This window comes from Oncorhynchus kisutch, linkage group LG19, assembly GCF_002021735.2.
Source record: "Oncorhynchus kisutch isolate 150728-3 linkage group LG19, Okis_V2, whole genome shotgun sequence".
Lineage (NCBI taxonomy): Eukaryota > Metazoa > Chordata > Actinopteri > Salmoniformes > Salmonidae > Oncorhynchus > Oncorhynchus kisutch.
The window spans coordinates 35,172,961-35,188,089 of NC_034192.2; the positions used below are offsets into that span (position 1 = coordinate 35,172,961).

The 15,129-nt window shown below is 43.5% G+C and overlaps 1 protein-coding gene across 1 annotated transcript in view; it reads left to right on the forward strand.

Annotated features, from left to right (window-relative positions):
• The window catches only part of mrpl11 (mitochondrial ribosomal protein L11), a 53,718-nt gene extending 39,016 nt beyond the window's left edge, over positions 1-14,702 (forward strand). The window contains exons 3-6 of the mRNA XM_020452666.2: positions 8,837-8,932; positions 12,717-12,810; positions 13,259-13,418; positions 14,462-14,702. Coding sequence (XP_020308255.1) covers positions 8,837-8,932; positions 12,717-12,810; positions 13,259-13,418; positions 14,462-14,564 — 453 coding nt within the window. The 3' untranslated portion in view covers positions 14,565-14,702. The remainder of the gene's footprint in view (positions 1-8,836; positions 8,933-12,716; positions 12,811-13,258; positions 13,419-14,461) is intronic.
• Positions 14,703-15,129: the final 427 nt, after the last annotated feature.

A 15,129-nucleotide genomic window follows, 5' to 3' on the forward strand; every position in this document is an offset into this window, starting at 1 on the left:
TTGCTCTCCCTCTCTCTGCTATAAATGTCATGGGAAGTCAGGGAGCCAAGCGAACCTTGCTTTCATGGCATGCCAGACTCCACTGCCAGTTTAAAGAGCCTCATTAAAATTACCAACACGGCTCAATCCCAATAATGACTTCAATTAGGCTATTAGAAAGTGCGGGGGCGAGAAGGATACTAGCTCACCCTGTCATCGTCAAACGCCCCACTGACTGGCCCCTCATGTAATGTATTAATTAAAATGATTACCTGATATAGTTTACCTTGTGCCCACCTTCACTGTCTGCCATTTCATTGTCTGGTCAGTCAATTTGCCTTTAACTTTCCAGAAGTCTGTCTGCTCCAGAGTATTATATATTTTTTTATTTAACTAGGCAAGTCATTTAAGAACAAATTCTTATTTACACTGACCGCCTAGGAACAGAACAACTGATTTGTACCATGTCTGCTCGGGGATTCGATCTAGCAACCTTTCGGTTACTGGCCCAACGCTCTAAACACTACGCTACCTGCCTAGTGGTTAGAGCTTGTCCAATTTGGAGCTGAGATTCCCATAGGCTGGAGCATCGACCTTCTTGCCCGCTCCAGTAGTGCTCACTTTAGGAACTCAGGGCACGCCCGGCCAGCATGCATTTGTAGTCTACTTGTGTGCTGGCATTGCCCCTTGCTTTAGCTACTGTCATCGAGTTAGCTAAATATTTTCAGAAAGAAACTGATCAAACGCACAGGTGCTAAATCAAGATGACTTACAAAGATGAGAAGCAAGAGAGGGACTGGGGTGATGTAGTGTCCACAACTAAAGAATCATTGTCTGAAAAGACATCCCAAAAGCATGATGGTGTACTTACTAACGTGCACATGCTAAAAGAAAGGAATTAAGGTGGGTAGATAAGTGTCATCGTAGCAAGGTATTTATAAACTAAACATCTTTTATTTTTAGTTTCAACTAAATGTTTCATTAATTTTTGTTCTATTATCTATACAATAGGCCATAATTGATTTTGGCCCAATAGGCCTGGCATATTCCCACGTTCAGGGAGCTTTCTGTTTTGATTGGGTTATTTTGCCTAAACCTTTAGGCCTATCTATAGAAACATTTTAAAACAACTCCACATCCCTGCCCAGCCTGGTAAGTGTGGCCAAAAGGGTGTTTAGCATCCCCAGTGGCTCTGCAAGTGTGGAGAGGATATTCTCCACTGCTCACCTGTTGTGACAAATCTCCCCCCTGCCAGAGGTCCCCCCGTCCCCGTCACAAATTTTCATTTTGTGTGGAGTCAATTACTCTCTGTGGCACACATCAGAGTCAAATACTTTCTAGAGAACAAACTTTGTCAGGATAGGCAACCAAAATGAATTATTAATGTATGTGTGTTATATTAAGCAGAGGAGGGAGTCAAATGTTGGCAAGCAATAAACATTTCAGGACAACTATGGCTGAATTAGTATCCTTACGCTTTCAAAAATACCAATCGAATAAGACATGGGAGAGATGATGAATTTTGACAGAGATGTATTAATAGACTAGTACAAAATTCAGTAGCAGATTTAGGTACGGGCGACTCTGACAGTCGCCGGGGTCGGCACGAGGCGCCCCCTGGTGCGGGCGGGCGGGGACACTAAGGACGGGGGATCACCCAGGACGCCTTACAAGCTAGAACCGCCACATACACTTGAAACAAATAGCCGAAACAAATCATTCCGTGTATTTCTTTGTAGACTATAGCCTTGAAATAATACAGCCTAAATAATTCATTTTCATTCCTTCTAGGCTCCTTGTCTGGCTCCTGACCTATATATGGAGTGTTTACATGCTGTTTAATATGACATGTAGACTTCTCATGTTCATTCAAATACTTTACATTCAAATCCATATGGTTTGGTTTCGATACTTAAATACCAATTGGTAGGTCGAGTAGTCACAAAAATAGATGGGTGTTGGTTAAATAGTGATTTTTAATGATTGGAGCGAATTTGGAGGGTCAGTTTTTTTTCCGTTTTTTTTTTCTTGTGTGGAGTGGTTTTTAGCGGAGCATAGGAAAGCACATGGAGCGCCGCGCAAGCACCTGTCCATGAGCGTTGTTTCCAACTGCTTAACTCTGCTCACATGCTCTGGTCTGCTCTGTATATGCTCCCTCTCTCTTTCTATATATACCGTTGAAGTGGGAAGTTTACATGCACTTAGGTTGGAGTCATTAAAACTAGTTTTTCAACCTATCCACAAATGTATTGTAAAATAAACTATAGTTTTGGTAAGTTGGTTAGGACATCTACTTTGTACATGGCATAAGTCATTTTTCCAACAATTGTTTACAGGCAGATTATTTCACTTATAATTCACTGTATCACAATTCTAGTGGATCAGAAGATTACATACACTAAGTTGACTGTGCATTTAAACAGCTTGGAAAATTCCATAAAATTATGTCATGGCTTTAGAAGCTTCTGATAGGCTATTCGACATAATTTGAGTTGTACCTGTGGATGTATTTCAAGGCCTACCTTCAAACTCGGGGCCTCTGCTTGACATCATGGAAAAATCTAAAGAAATCAGCCAATTGTAGACCTCCACAAGTTTGGTTCAGCCTTGGGAGCAATTTCCAAACACCTGAATGTACCACGTTCATCTGTACAAACAATAGTACGCAAGTATAAACACCATGGGACCACGCAGCCGTCATACCGCTCAGGAAGGAGACGCGTTCTGTCTCATAGAGATGAACGTACTTTGGTGCGAAAAGTGCAAATCAATCCCAGAACAACATGCTGGAGAAACGGTTACAAAAGTATCTATATCCACAGTAAAACGAGTCCTATATCGACATAACCTGAAAGGCCGTTCAGCAAGGAAGAAGCCACTGCTCCAAAACTGCCATTAAAAAAATTCCAGACTACGGTTTGCAACTGCACACGGGGACAAAGATCGTACTTTTTGGAGAAATGTCCTCTGGTCTGATGAAACAAAAATATAACTTTTTGGCCATAATGACCATTGTTATATTTGGGGCAAAAAGGGGGAGGCTGACTCAGTTACACCAGCTCTGTCAGGAGGAATGGGTCAAAATTCACCCAACTTATTGTGGGACGCTTGTGGAAGGCTACCAGAAATGTTTGACCCAAGTGAAACAATTTAAAGGCAATGCTGCCAAATAATAATTGAGTATATGTAAACTTCTGACCCACAGGGAATGTGATGAAAGAAATAAAAGCTGAAATAAACCATTCTCTCTACTATTATTCTGACATTTCACATTCTTAAAATAGTGGTGAACCTAACTGACCTGAGATGGAATTTTTACTAGGATTAAATGTCAGGAGTTGTGAACCTGAGTTTAAATGTATTTGGCTACGGTGCATGTAAACTTCTGTCGTGACTTTGGCTATGCCGGATTAAGTGATATGACATGCTTTTCTATAAAATAATTTCTCCGTAATTAATATTACCTGATTGAGCTAATAATGTACATGTAATTAACTAGAGAGTCGGGCACCACAAAATAATATTTATAGAGCTCTTATCTTCCGAATAAACTCTTAAAGACCTAGTAATATTTTACATGAATAGCAGTCAATATTAATCGTCATCTTAATTCAATCTCATCTGAAAGTTGTAAATTCTTGGTTATCTGCACGAACCCTGGCTAACAAGTTGAATCAGCAATACAAAATTGGGTTTAATTATTTATTTACTAAATACCTAACTAATTACACAGAATTACACATTTAAATCATAACTTGATTACAAATTACGTCATAAAGGAAAACGTCCCTAGCGGGCGGAACAGATATGACAGCTGGTTACACAAAAGAAAGGGGCTGGGTTTGAGTGAAAGAGCGGGAAGACTGAGGAACAAAGGGCGAAGCTGTGCCATCGTAAATACAGTATCTTATGCATTCTAAATTACCGTCCATTTGGAAAAGGAAGATGCAATAAATATTTACTCTGAGCTGCGCTTCGGTAGGTTGGTGGTAGATGGAATGCCGTGTTGCCCAACCAAGTCCTTTGAAGAATGTCTCTGCTGGTAAATTGAATACGTTGTAGTAAGGTCGTTGTGTGGTAGACGGGATACTCTGTCTGTTCCTTGCTAACTCAACGGCTAGGAGGTATCACTTCTGTAGTAAATAAGAGTTCAAAGTTCATACCATTCGCAACCAAAGCTCATGTTGATGTTGGCTTCGTTCTGTAGTTATTATCTGAACCATTCTGACATCGGACCGTCGTTCTCGGAACAGGAGGTTATATTGTCGTCAAAGGCTTATATAGGAAGGGAGAAGAGGGCGTATTCGAAAAGTTCTATAGCCCATGTCCCTTCACAGGGGCGGGCCACTGATAGGGCTCTGCTCAATCTTATGAAAACCCAAATCTCACATTTTAGAAGCTAAAATCACATTTCATCCCATCACGAATAATTTCATATTCAAACATTTAAATTGAACAACAATTCCATGTGAATCCGATAACTCTGTGTAGACTTTCCACTGAAGAGTTTGTCATCTTATCATTGATGAGAATGTCTCAGATGACAACCGAACTGACATCATATTCATTAAGTACCACCGCATATTGGTCGGATTACCAGAATATAGTTCATTTCCCCCCCACCTTCCGATGTTCCCAGAATCTCTATGTTAACCAAGGGGTTTACAAATGTAACATCAGTAGGGAAGAGAGAGGAAAAAGGGGGGAAGAGGTATTTATGACTCATAAACCTACCCCCAGGCCAACATCATGACACTTCCGACAACTGTATCTATCGCTCGCCAATTCAATTTAAGGGCTTTATTTGCATGGGAAACATATGTTAACAATGCCAAAGCAAGTGAAGTAGTTAATAAACAAAAGTGAATTAAACAATAAAAATGAACAGTAAACATTACACCCCCAGGTGTTCCAAAAGAATAGACATAATGTCATTATGTCTATTTGCAGATTGTTACAAGTACCATAGGGCAAATAAACATATGGACTCTATTTACCATGGTGTTTGTTCTTCCCTGGTTGCCCTTTTCTTGTGGCAACAGGTCACAAATATTGCAGCTGTGATGGCACACTGGTATTTCACCCAGTAGATATGGGAGTTAATCAAAATTGGGTTTGTTTTCGAATTCTTTGTGGATCTGTATAATCTGAGTGAAATCTGTCTCTAAAATGGTCATACATTTGGCAGGAGGTTAGGAAGTGCAGCTCAGGTTCCACCTCATTTTGTGGGCATTGTGCACATAGCCTGTCTTCTCTTGAGAGCCAGGTCTGCCTACAACAACTTTTCTCAATAGCAAGGCTATGCTCACTGAGTTGGTACATAGTCAAAGCTTTCCTTCGGTTTGGGTTAGTCACAGTGGTCAGTTATTCTGCCGCTGTATACTCTCTGTTTAGGGCCAAATAGCATTCTAGTTTGTTTAGTTTTTTTTTCAGTGTGTCAAGTAATTATCTTCTTGTTTTCTCATGATTTGGTTGGGTGTAATTGTGCTGCTGTCCTTGGGGCTCTGTGGGGTGTGTTTGTGAACAGAGCACCAGAGCCAGCTTGCTTAGGGAACTCTTCTCCAGGTTCATCTCTGTAGGTGATGGCTTTGTAAGAGACGATTTGGGAATCGCTTACTTTTACCCCCCCACCTCTCTTTGTTCAGGGACACATTATTCAATTCCTTTTAGTCACATGTCTGTGGAACTTGTTCAGTTTATGTCTCAGTTGTTGAATCTTGTTATGTTCATACAAATATTTACACATGAAAATAAATGTAGTTGACAGTGAGAGGATGTTTCTTTTTTTGCTGAATTTATTTGGTCCTGGCAACTGGACCTTTTTTGGGACACCATTATTTTTGTCTTGCTGAGATTTACTGTTAGGGCCCAGGTCTGGCAGAATCTGTGCAGAAGATCAAGGTGCCGCTTTAGGCCCTCCTTGGTTGGGGACAGAAGCACCAGATCAAGCAGTTGATAGTTGACTTCAGATTCTAGTAGGGTGAGGCCGGGTGCTGTGGACTGTTCTAGTGCCCTCGCCAATTCGTTGAGATATATATATATATGTGTATGTGTATGTGTATGTTGAAGTGGGTGGGGCTTAAGCTGCATCCGTCTCACCCCACGGACCTGTGGAAATAAATGTTTTTTGCCAATTTTAAGCTCACACTTGTTTATGTACATGGATTTTATGTCGTATGTTTTTCCCCAACACCACTTTTCATCAGTTTGTATAGCAGACCCTCATGCCAAATTGATTCAAAGGCTTTTTTGAAATCAACAAAGCATGAGAAGACTTTGCCGTTGTTTTGGTTTGATTGTTTGTCAATTAGGGTGTGCAGGGTGAATACGTGGTCTGTCGTATAGTAATTTGGTAAAAAGATGACAATTTGACATTTGCTCAGTACATTGTTTTCACTGAGGAAATGTACCAGTCTGCTGTTAATGATAATGCAGAGGATTTTCCCGAGGTTGCAGTTGACGCATATCCCACGGCAGTTATTGGGGTCAAATTTATCTCCACTTTTGTGGATTGGGTGATCAGTCCTTGGTTCCAAATATTGAGGAAGATGCCAGAGCGAAGGATGATGTTTAAGTATAGCCAATTGGAATTTGTTGTCTATCATTTCATTGAGGATACCATCAACACCACAGGCCTTTTGGGGTTGGAGGGTTTGTATTTTGTCCTGTAGTTCATTCAATGTATTTGGAGAATCCAGTGGGTTCTGGTAGTATTTTATACTTGATTCTAAGATTTGTATTTAGTCATATGTTTTTGTTCTTTGTTATAGGGCCAAAAAGATTGGAGAAGTGGTTTATCCATACATCTCCATTTTGGATAGATAACTCTTTTGTTGTTTGTTCTGTATTTTCTAATTTTCCCAGAAGTGGTTAGAGTCTATGGATTCTTCAATTACATTGAGCTGATTTCTGATTTCTGTTCTTTCTTTTTCCGTGGTGTGTTTTAGTGATTCACCATAGTGAAGGCAAAGACTCAGGTGTTCTGTCTCTCTGTATCTCTCGCTCTCTCTCTCTCCCCTTCAGTATGTTGCTAACACCATGGGACAGCATCTCTGCCGGTCTGTGACCCTTTCATATCATCCTCTGTGTCGATCTTAAGCAGAAATGCTTATCTGTCTGTCTGACTCGGTGCATGTCCCTCTGTCTGTGCTTAAGCACTTTATAACCACATTAGACCCATCTCCTCTACTCCCTGCTAGTCTGTGTGGATTTCCATGTCATTGTTCCTTGGCCGTAGAGTTTCTGATGGATCATTATCTGCTGTGGGAGAACAGAAGAAAGGGGAGCCCAGATCTGTGTGAGGCAGCGCCTTGCTTCGACTTGCTCCCCAACATCCCAATCTTTTATATCCATATTTAATTAGACATTTTCTCTCCATACTTCCTTCCTTCCTCCCCATTTGTTTGTTTAGCTCTGTTTTTTTATAGGGGGGGCAATAGATGGCAGTGAGGTTGACATGGGATTCCTCATCAAATCAGAGGGAGAGGCTCCAGGGACTTTATGGTTTAATTTCATGAGAGATATAATTCAAATGGGCCTCATCTGCTCTGAAACAATATCAGCCGTGAGAAAGTTGTGACTTCATTCAGGTTGGGTTTGTTTAAAGGCTGAGAGAAGATGCATAGAGGCAGTAATATTGATTGGATGGATTGACAGATCAATTCACACAGGAGTTTTTGAATGTATTTTTTTCTTTTTATGGAGTGAAGCTAAAAATAGTTTTTTTTTCTGCTCCTTTAGTCCCAAATAAAGGTCATACTCCTCCTGTCAATGAAGAATGTCTGCTGGGATGAATGGCTTTTCATTCGAGACATTTAAGATCTGCAGGCAGTGTTCAACACGGTCCATCACGGCAGCACATAAGCTCCATTCAACTGTAAAAATCTGTTTTTCTCGTTCCTCGCATACTCTGAAATGAACATTTCAATCAGAGCTTGTGTGTTGCCCTAGGATAAGGATGGCGGGTGGTCAGTTTACATTTCAGCAGTGGTAATTAGATTGCTTTATATTCATTGCCTCCCAATGCAACTCTGAGGAATGGCTTATTGTGCTGTGTTTGAGTGTGGAGGTAGGCTAGGAGAGTGTGGAGGTAGGCTAGGAGAGTGTGGAGCTAGGCTAGGAGAGTGTGGAGCTAGGCTAGGAGAGTGTGGAGCTAGGCTAGGAGAGTGTGGAGCTAGGCTAGGAGAGTGTGGAGCTAGGCTAGGAGAGTGTGGAGCTAGGCTAGGAGAGTGTGGAGCTAGGCTAGGAGAGTGTGGAGCTAGGCTAGGAGAGTGTGGAGCTAGGCTAGGAGAGTGTGGAGCTAGGCTAGGAGAGTGTGGAGCTAGGCTAGGAGAGTGTGGAGCTAGGCTAGGAGAGTGTGGAGCTAGGCTAGGAGAGTGTGGAGCTAGGCTAGGAGAGGGAGTGGGGGTGCTCGTTGACTTAATGTCACCCATCCATTTTGCTTTCTCTGTTTGCCTGGCAGGCACTGGAAACAGGAGGCTCATTTATCACATGGTCTCCCAGGCACCGGCCAAGCACATGCATTCTGTCATACCCTGACATACACACACAGTTGAGTACACAACCAACACAAAAACAACCACCCCCACAAAAACTACAGAAACAATGACTCAACCACACTTGCAGATGCTCTCACTCCCCGGGGCAGCCATGCGTGCTCATACACTCAGCCCGCTCTGAGAAGCCCTGTGATTGATTGACAGACCCAGGCTAGTCATTGGTATTCCAGCAGCTCGCTGCATCTACCGTAAGTGACACTCTGATGGATGTTTGCGGCTCCAGACACCTCATCCATTTTAAAAAATGTTCGCCCGTCTCGGTCTGTCTTCACTGTATTCTCTCCTGCTGTCTCCATCAGAAGGGCATCCCCATCGGCCAGGTCTGCAAGGACTTCAACGACAAGACCAAAGAGCTCAAGGAAGGAATCCCTCTGCCCATCAAGATCCACGTTAAGGTGTGTTTTATTTTAAAGTTGTTGTTTTTTATACCAGACTTAGGGCCTGCAACCTACTTAGTGTACCCGCCCCTGCCCCCTACAGCGTGCCCTTTCAGAGATCCTGCCTGATTTCACTGGCTGCATACATTACCCAAGAACCTCCATTATTCATACTGTTACACTGAAGAATGCTTTTCCATTTGCATTCATTAAGCAGTATCCAGGGGGATGTAAAAGTCGCACAGAATTTAGAGCATATAAAAGGATAGAATCATTTTTGCTACTCATGGGCTCCATCTGCTGGTCACTACCAGCATCTCCTCAATACACAAATGTCCTTTTGTGAACAGTAGAATTTCCCTTGCCATGTCAATCTCCACAGAGTAATTATCATTCATGCACTTTGTTTGGCTTCATATAATACACTATATATACATAAGCATGTGGACACCCCTTGAAAATAATGGATTTGGCTATTTCAGCCACACCCGTTGTTGACAGGTGTATAAAATCAAGCACACAGCCATGCAATCGCCATAGACAAACATTGGCAGTAGAATGGCCTTACTGAAGAGCTCAGTGACTTTCAATGTGGCACCGTCATAGGATGCCACCTTTCCAACTAGTCAGTCAGTCAAATTTCTGCCCTGCTGGAGCTGCCCCGGTCAGCTGTAAGTGCTGTTATTGTGAAAACATCTAGAAGCAACAACGGCTCAGCCGCTACGTGGTAGCCATACAAGCTCACAGAGCGGGGCCGTCTGTCCTCGGTTGCAACACTCACTACCGAGTTCCAAACTGCCTCAGGAAGCAACATCAGCACAAGAACTGTTTGTCGGAAGCTTCATGAAATGGGTTTCCATGGCGAGCAGCACACACGCCTAAAATCACCATGCGCAATGCCAAGTGACATTGGAGCAGTGGAAACGTGTTCTCTGGAGTGATGAATCATGCTTCACCATCTGGCGGTCCGACAGACAAATCTGGGTTTGGCAGTTGCTAGGAGAACGCTACCTGCTCCACAATGCATAGTGCCAACTGTAAAGTTTGGTGGAGGAGGAATAATGGTCTGGGGCTGTTTTTCATGGTTCAGGCTAGGCCTTAGTTCCAGTGAAGGGAAATCTTAACGCTACAGCAGAGCATATAACTTTGTGGCAACAGTTTTGGGAAGGCCCTTTCCTGTTTCAGCATGACAATGAACCCGGGCACAAAGCGAGGTCCATACAGAAGTGGTTTGTTGAGATCGGTGTGGAAAAACTTGACTGGCCTGCACAGAGCCCTGACTTCAACCCCATCGAACACCTTTGGGATGCATTGGAACACCGACTGCGAGCCTGGCCTAATAGCCCAACATCAGTCCTGACCTCACTAATGGTCTTGTGTCTGAATGGACTAATTCCCAGCAGCCATGTTCTAGCATCTAGTGGAAAGCCTTCCAGAAGAGTGGAGTCTGTTGTAGCAGCAAAGGGGGGACCAACTCCATATTAATGCCCATGATTTTGGAATGAGATGTTCTACAAGCAGGTGTCCACATACTTTTGGTTGTGTGTGTGTGTGTGTGTGTGTGTGTGTGTGTGTGTGTGTGTGTGTGTGTGTGTGTGTGTGTGTGTGTGTGTGTGTGTATACTGCTCAAAAAAATAAAGGGAACACTTAAACAACACAATGTAACTCCAAGTCAATCACACTTCTGTGAAATCAAACTGTCTACTTAGGAAGCAACACTGATTGACAATACATTTCACATGCTGTTGTGCAAATGGAATAGACAACAGGTGGAAATTATAGGCAATTAGCAAGACACCCCCTATAAAGGAGTGGTTCGGCAGGTGATGACCACAGACCACTTCTCAGTTCCTATGCTTCCTGGCTGATGTTTTGGTCACTTTTGAATGCTGGCGGTGCTCTCATGGTAGCATGAGACGGAGTCTACAACCCACACAAGTGGCTCAGGTAGTGCAGCTCATCCAGGATGACACATCAATGCGAGCTGTGGCAAGAAGGTTTGCTGTGTCTGTCAGCGTAGTGTCCAGAGCATGGAGGTGCTACCAGGAGACAGGCCAGTACATCAGGAGACGTGGAGGAGGCCGTAGGAGGGCAACAACCCAGCAGCAGGACCGCTACCTCTGCCTTTGTGCAAGGAGGAGCAGGAGGAGCACTGCCAGAGCCCTGCAAACTGACCTCCAGCAGGCCACAAATGTGCATGTGTCTGCTCAAACGGTCAGAAACAGACTCCATGAGGGTGGTATGAGGGCCCGACGTCCACAGGTGGGGGTTGTGCTTACAGCCCAACACCGTGCAGGACGTTTGGCATTTGCCAGAGAACACCAAGATTGGCAAATTCGCCACTGGCACCCTGTGCTCTTCACAGATGAATGCAGGTTCACACTGAGCACATGTGACAGACGTAACAGAGTGTGGAGACGCCGTGTAGAACGTTCTGCTGCCTGCAACATCCTCCAGCAAGACCGGTTTGGCAGTGGGTCAGTCATGGTGTGGGGTGGGGTGGCATTTCTTTGGGGGGCCGCACAGCCCTCCATGTGCTCGCCAGAGGTAGCCTGACTGCCATTAGGTACCGAGATGAGATCGTCAGACCCCTTGTGAGACCATATGCTGGTGCGGTTGGCCCTGGGTTCCTCTTAATGCAAGACAATGCTAGACCTCATGTGGCTGGAGTGTGTCAGCAGTTCCTGCAAGAGGAAGGCATTGATGCTATGGACTGGCCCGCCCGTTCCCCAGACCTGAATCCAATTGAGCACATCTGGGACATGTCTCGCTCCATCCACCAACGTCACGTTGCACCATAGACTGTCCAGGAGTTGGCAGATGCTTTAGTCCAGGTCTGAGATGAGATCCCTCAGGAGACCATCCACCACCTCATCAGGAGCATGCCCAGGCGTTGTAGGGAGGTCATACAGGCACGTGGAGGCCACACACACTACTGAGCCTCATTTTGACTTGTTTTAAGGACAATACATCAAAGTTGGATCAGCCTGTAGTGTGGTTTTCCACTTTAATTTTGAGTGTGACTCCAAATCCAGACCTCCATTGGGTTGATAAATTTGATTTCCATTGCTGATTTTTGTGTGATTTTGTTGTCAGCACATTCAACTATGTAAAGGAAAAAGTATTTAATAAGAATATTTCATTCATTCAGATCTAGGATGTGTCTTTTAGTGTTTGCTTAATTTTTTTGAGCAGTGTGTATATATATATATATATATATATGTGTATATATATGTGTGTGTATGTTTATATGTATGTATATATGTATGTATATATGTGTATATATGTATGTGTATATGTATATATACACACACATGTATTGATGAGCTTCACCCTCTAATGCGATCTCCCAGACAGACCTGGTTTAGCTAGTGTAGTGGATGTGTCTCTCCCTAGCATGCCACAGTGCGTTTGGAACCTTTGCAGCCTTGATCTGTCTTGTGTTAATTTCTCTCTCCCCGTCTGACTCATCCTGTTCAACAAAAAGAAAGAAGTAGCAAATCTTATTTTACAAAGTCACCATCCCTAAATCAAGAGTAATTCTTGAATGTCTACCGGATCCATGCCAGGATCATTGGGCCGTCCCAACTAATGGCTATTTCATAGATGGGGACAAATGGTGTCATTTCAATGTGAAGTCACTAATGATAGATCATTCCATTGACAAGGTAATGCAGAGCCGAGGTTGGGAGAGCAACTTTCCACTTCATGAAGCGTCCATTCCTCTTTTGATCACACCTTGATTGATGGATTAAAAGGCATCTAAAACTCTGTCCCTCACCATCTCTCCCCCTCCCTGCAGCCTGACAGGACGTATGACCTGACGATTGGCCAACCCACAGTGTCCTACTTCCTCAAGCAGGCGGCTGGCATCCAGAAAGGAGCCAGCAAAACAGGTAAGGTTTGGACCTTGTTGACTGGTGCCACTCTGTTCTTCCGTTTACTCCATCGCTGTAAATGTCTGTCTGTCTGAGGCCTAGCCCTGTACCGGAGGGACGGACGGACAGACCGACGTCTCCCACAGGGCGTTAGGGCTGAGATTGAATGTCTTTGATTGATGATATATTTATGATCGACGGGGGAACTTTAAGCCAGGCAATTACAGGCAGGAAGGTAGTGGGAGAGGTGGTGGGCTGAAGAAAGAGAATTATGGATTTCCCCCGTCTGCACCGGCTACTCCCTCCCTCCGATCGCTCCTTCGTTTCCCCCCGCACTCGGCTCTCCTTTGCTCCCAAACTTTTCTTTCTTCCACCCTCTGCTCCCCTTGGTTTCTTGTCTATCGTTTCCCCTCAGTTTCTTCATCTTATTCCCATTCTGGACTCCCATCTCTTTCTCCATCTCTAGGCCATGAGATAGCAGGGAAGGTGTCTGTAAGGGCGGTGTATGAGATTGCTCAGGTCAAGGCCCAAGACGAGGCCTTCAAGATGCAGAACGCTTCTATAGAGACTGTCGTCAAGAGCATCATCGGCTCGGCTCGCTCGTTGGGCATTGAGATCGTCAACGAGTAAGATCCTCCTCTCTCAAAGTGCCCAGTGTCATTGATGTCATAAATGTGATTCAGCACTAAAGCACTGTGACACGCACACACATGAATAATATTGGTACAATACATAGTAATGAAAAACTATAGGGTCATACTCTATAGAGCCCCACAGTGGAGTTGTCATAATACCCATAAAACCTTGTGGTCAAACAGGGAAATGGTTCCAATCATTTTTCCACCATTAATTTTCCCCATAGGTAATTTTAGAAACACTTCAAATAAGGGCTGTGTTTCGTGTAGACTTACCTTAGCGTGACGTGTTTAACTGTGTAAATCTCTGTCGGACAAGGTGACTTATCAGTATATAAAAGTTCTATTTACTCTGATTTGAAAATGCTAATTAGCATCATCATGCAAGACAAATCCCTGCAAGCTCCTGCACGTCATCTCTAGCTGACATCTTAGCTAACAGGTATTGTGTCAATTTAAGACTTGCACAAGACAGTTTTCAGATTTGTCCATTTTTAAGGAAATGTAGCCAATTTATGAATTCCTAATGTAGATAACATTAGTTAATCCAGAGATTCTTACCTTTGCCTCGATTCGGCAGTCTCATTCAGATCATGGCATTTGTAGTTCTTTATGATGGCCACATTAGCAGCTAATTTGCGTTTCATTTTTGTGGGGTAAATACAGGGGAATATATTGGTAAAAGTTGCCTTGTCCAAGAGCTTTACAGGTTATCAAAACATCATGCCAGGGTCAGCCTACATGAAACACAGCCCTTATTTTAAAATGTTTTTAAATCCCCTATGAGAGAGATGAATGGTGGGGGGAAAAATTGGAACCATTTCCTTGTTTGACCGCTAGGTTTTATGGGTATTATGACTCATACTTTGGTCCTCTATTGCACTCTCATATGCATTGATAGACTGGAAATAAGTGTCATTGTCATCATTGGCACTGTTATGGTTCTGTTGTGACGCACCGTTATTCAGTTAGGACTACATTTTTCCTCCCCTCTTTTGATCCGTCTCTCCTTCCCTCCCTCATCCCACCTGCAGTTTATCGGCCGAGGAGTACAATACTTTCCTGGAGGAGAAGGAGGAGAGGTTGAGAGCGGAGGCAGCAGCTGCAGACGAGGCAGTGTCAGTGAAGAAGAAATGAGAGCCGCCCTCTATGCTACCGATGTATTTATACTGACCCTGTAACCTACACATACCACTCACATACACACACATTATGTCATAACTGTCATTCTGCTCTGTATTGCTAAGCGAAATAAACGTCTGTTATAATGAATGATTTCAAGTGTATGACTGTATTTATGCCAGTTTTCTCAGCAAGATTCACGTTTTGCCTCCAGAGTTTAAATATTTGATTTAAGGAATGCATCTCCTCTCTTGATAAACCAAGACCAACCCGTTTTTTTTAAAGGAATTTGTTATACAAATTGCTGCATCTTCTTTTGCTTGCCATCTGTCAAACCTGAGTGTGTGTGTGGCTAATGGCATTCTGGCTGTGCTTCTGGAGCCATGTATTTGCATTCCCACCACAGCGTTGTACTCTTAACACCGTTTGATGAGGGTATCAAGGAAGGAAGAGGACACCTTGAACACGGATGGATCTGGAAACTACTGTACTTGACCAAACATTAAGAACACCTGCTCTTTCCCTGACTGACTGACCAGGTGAATCCAGGTGAAAGCTAGAATCCCTTATTGATGTGGCT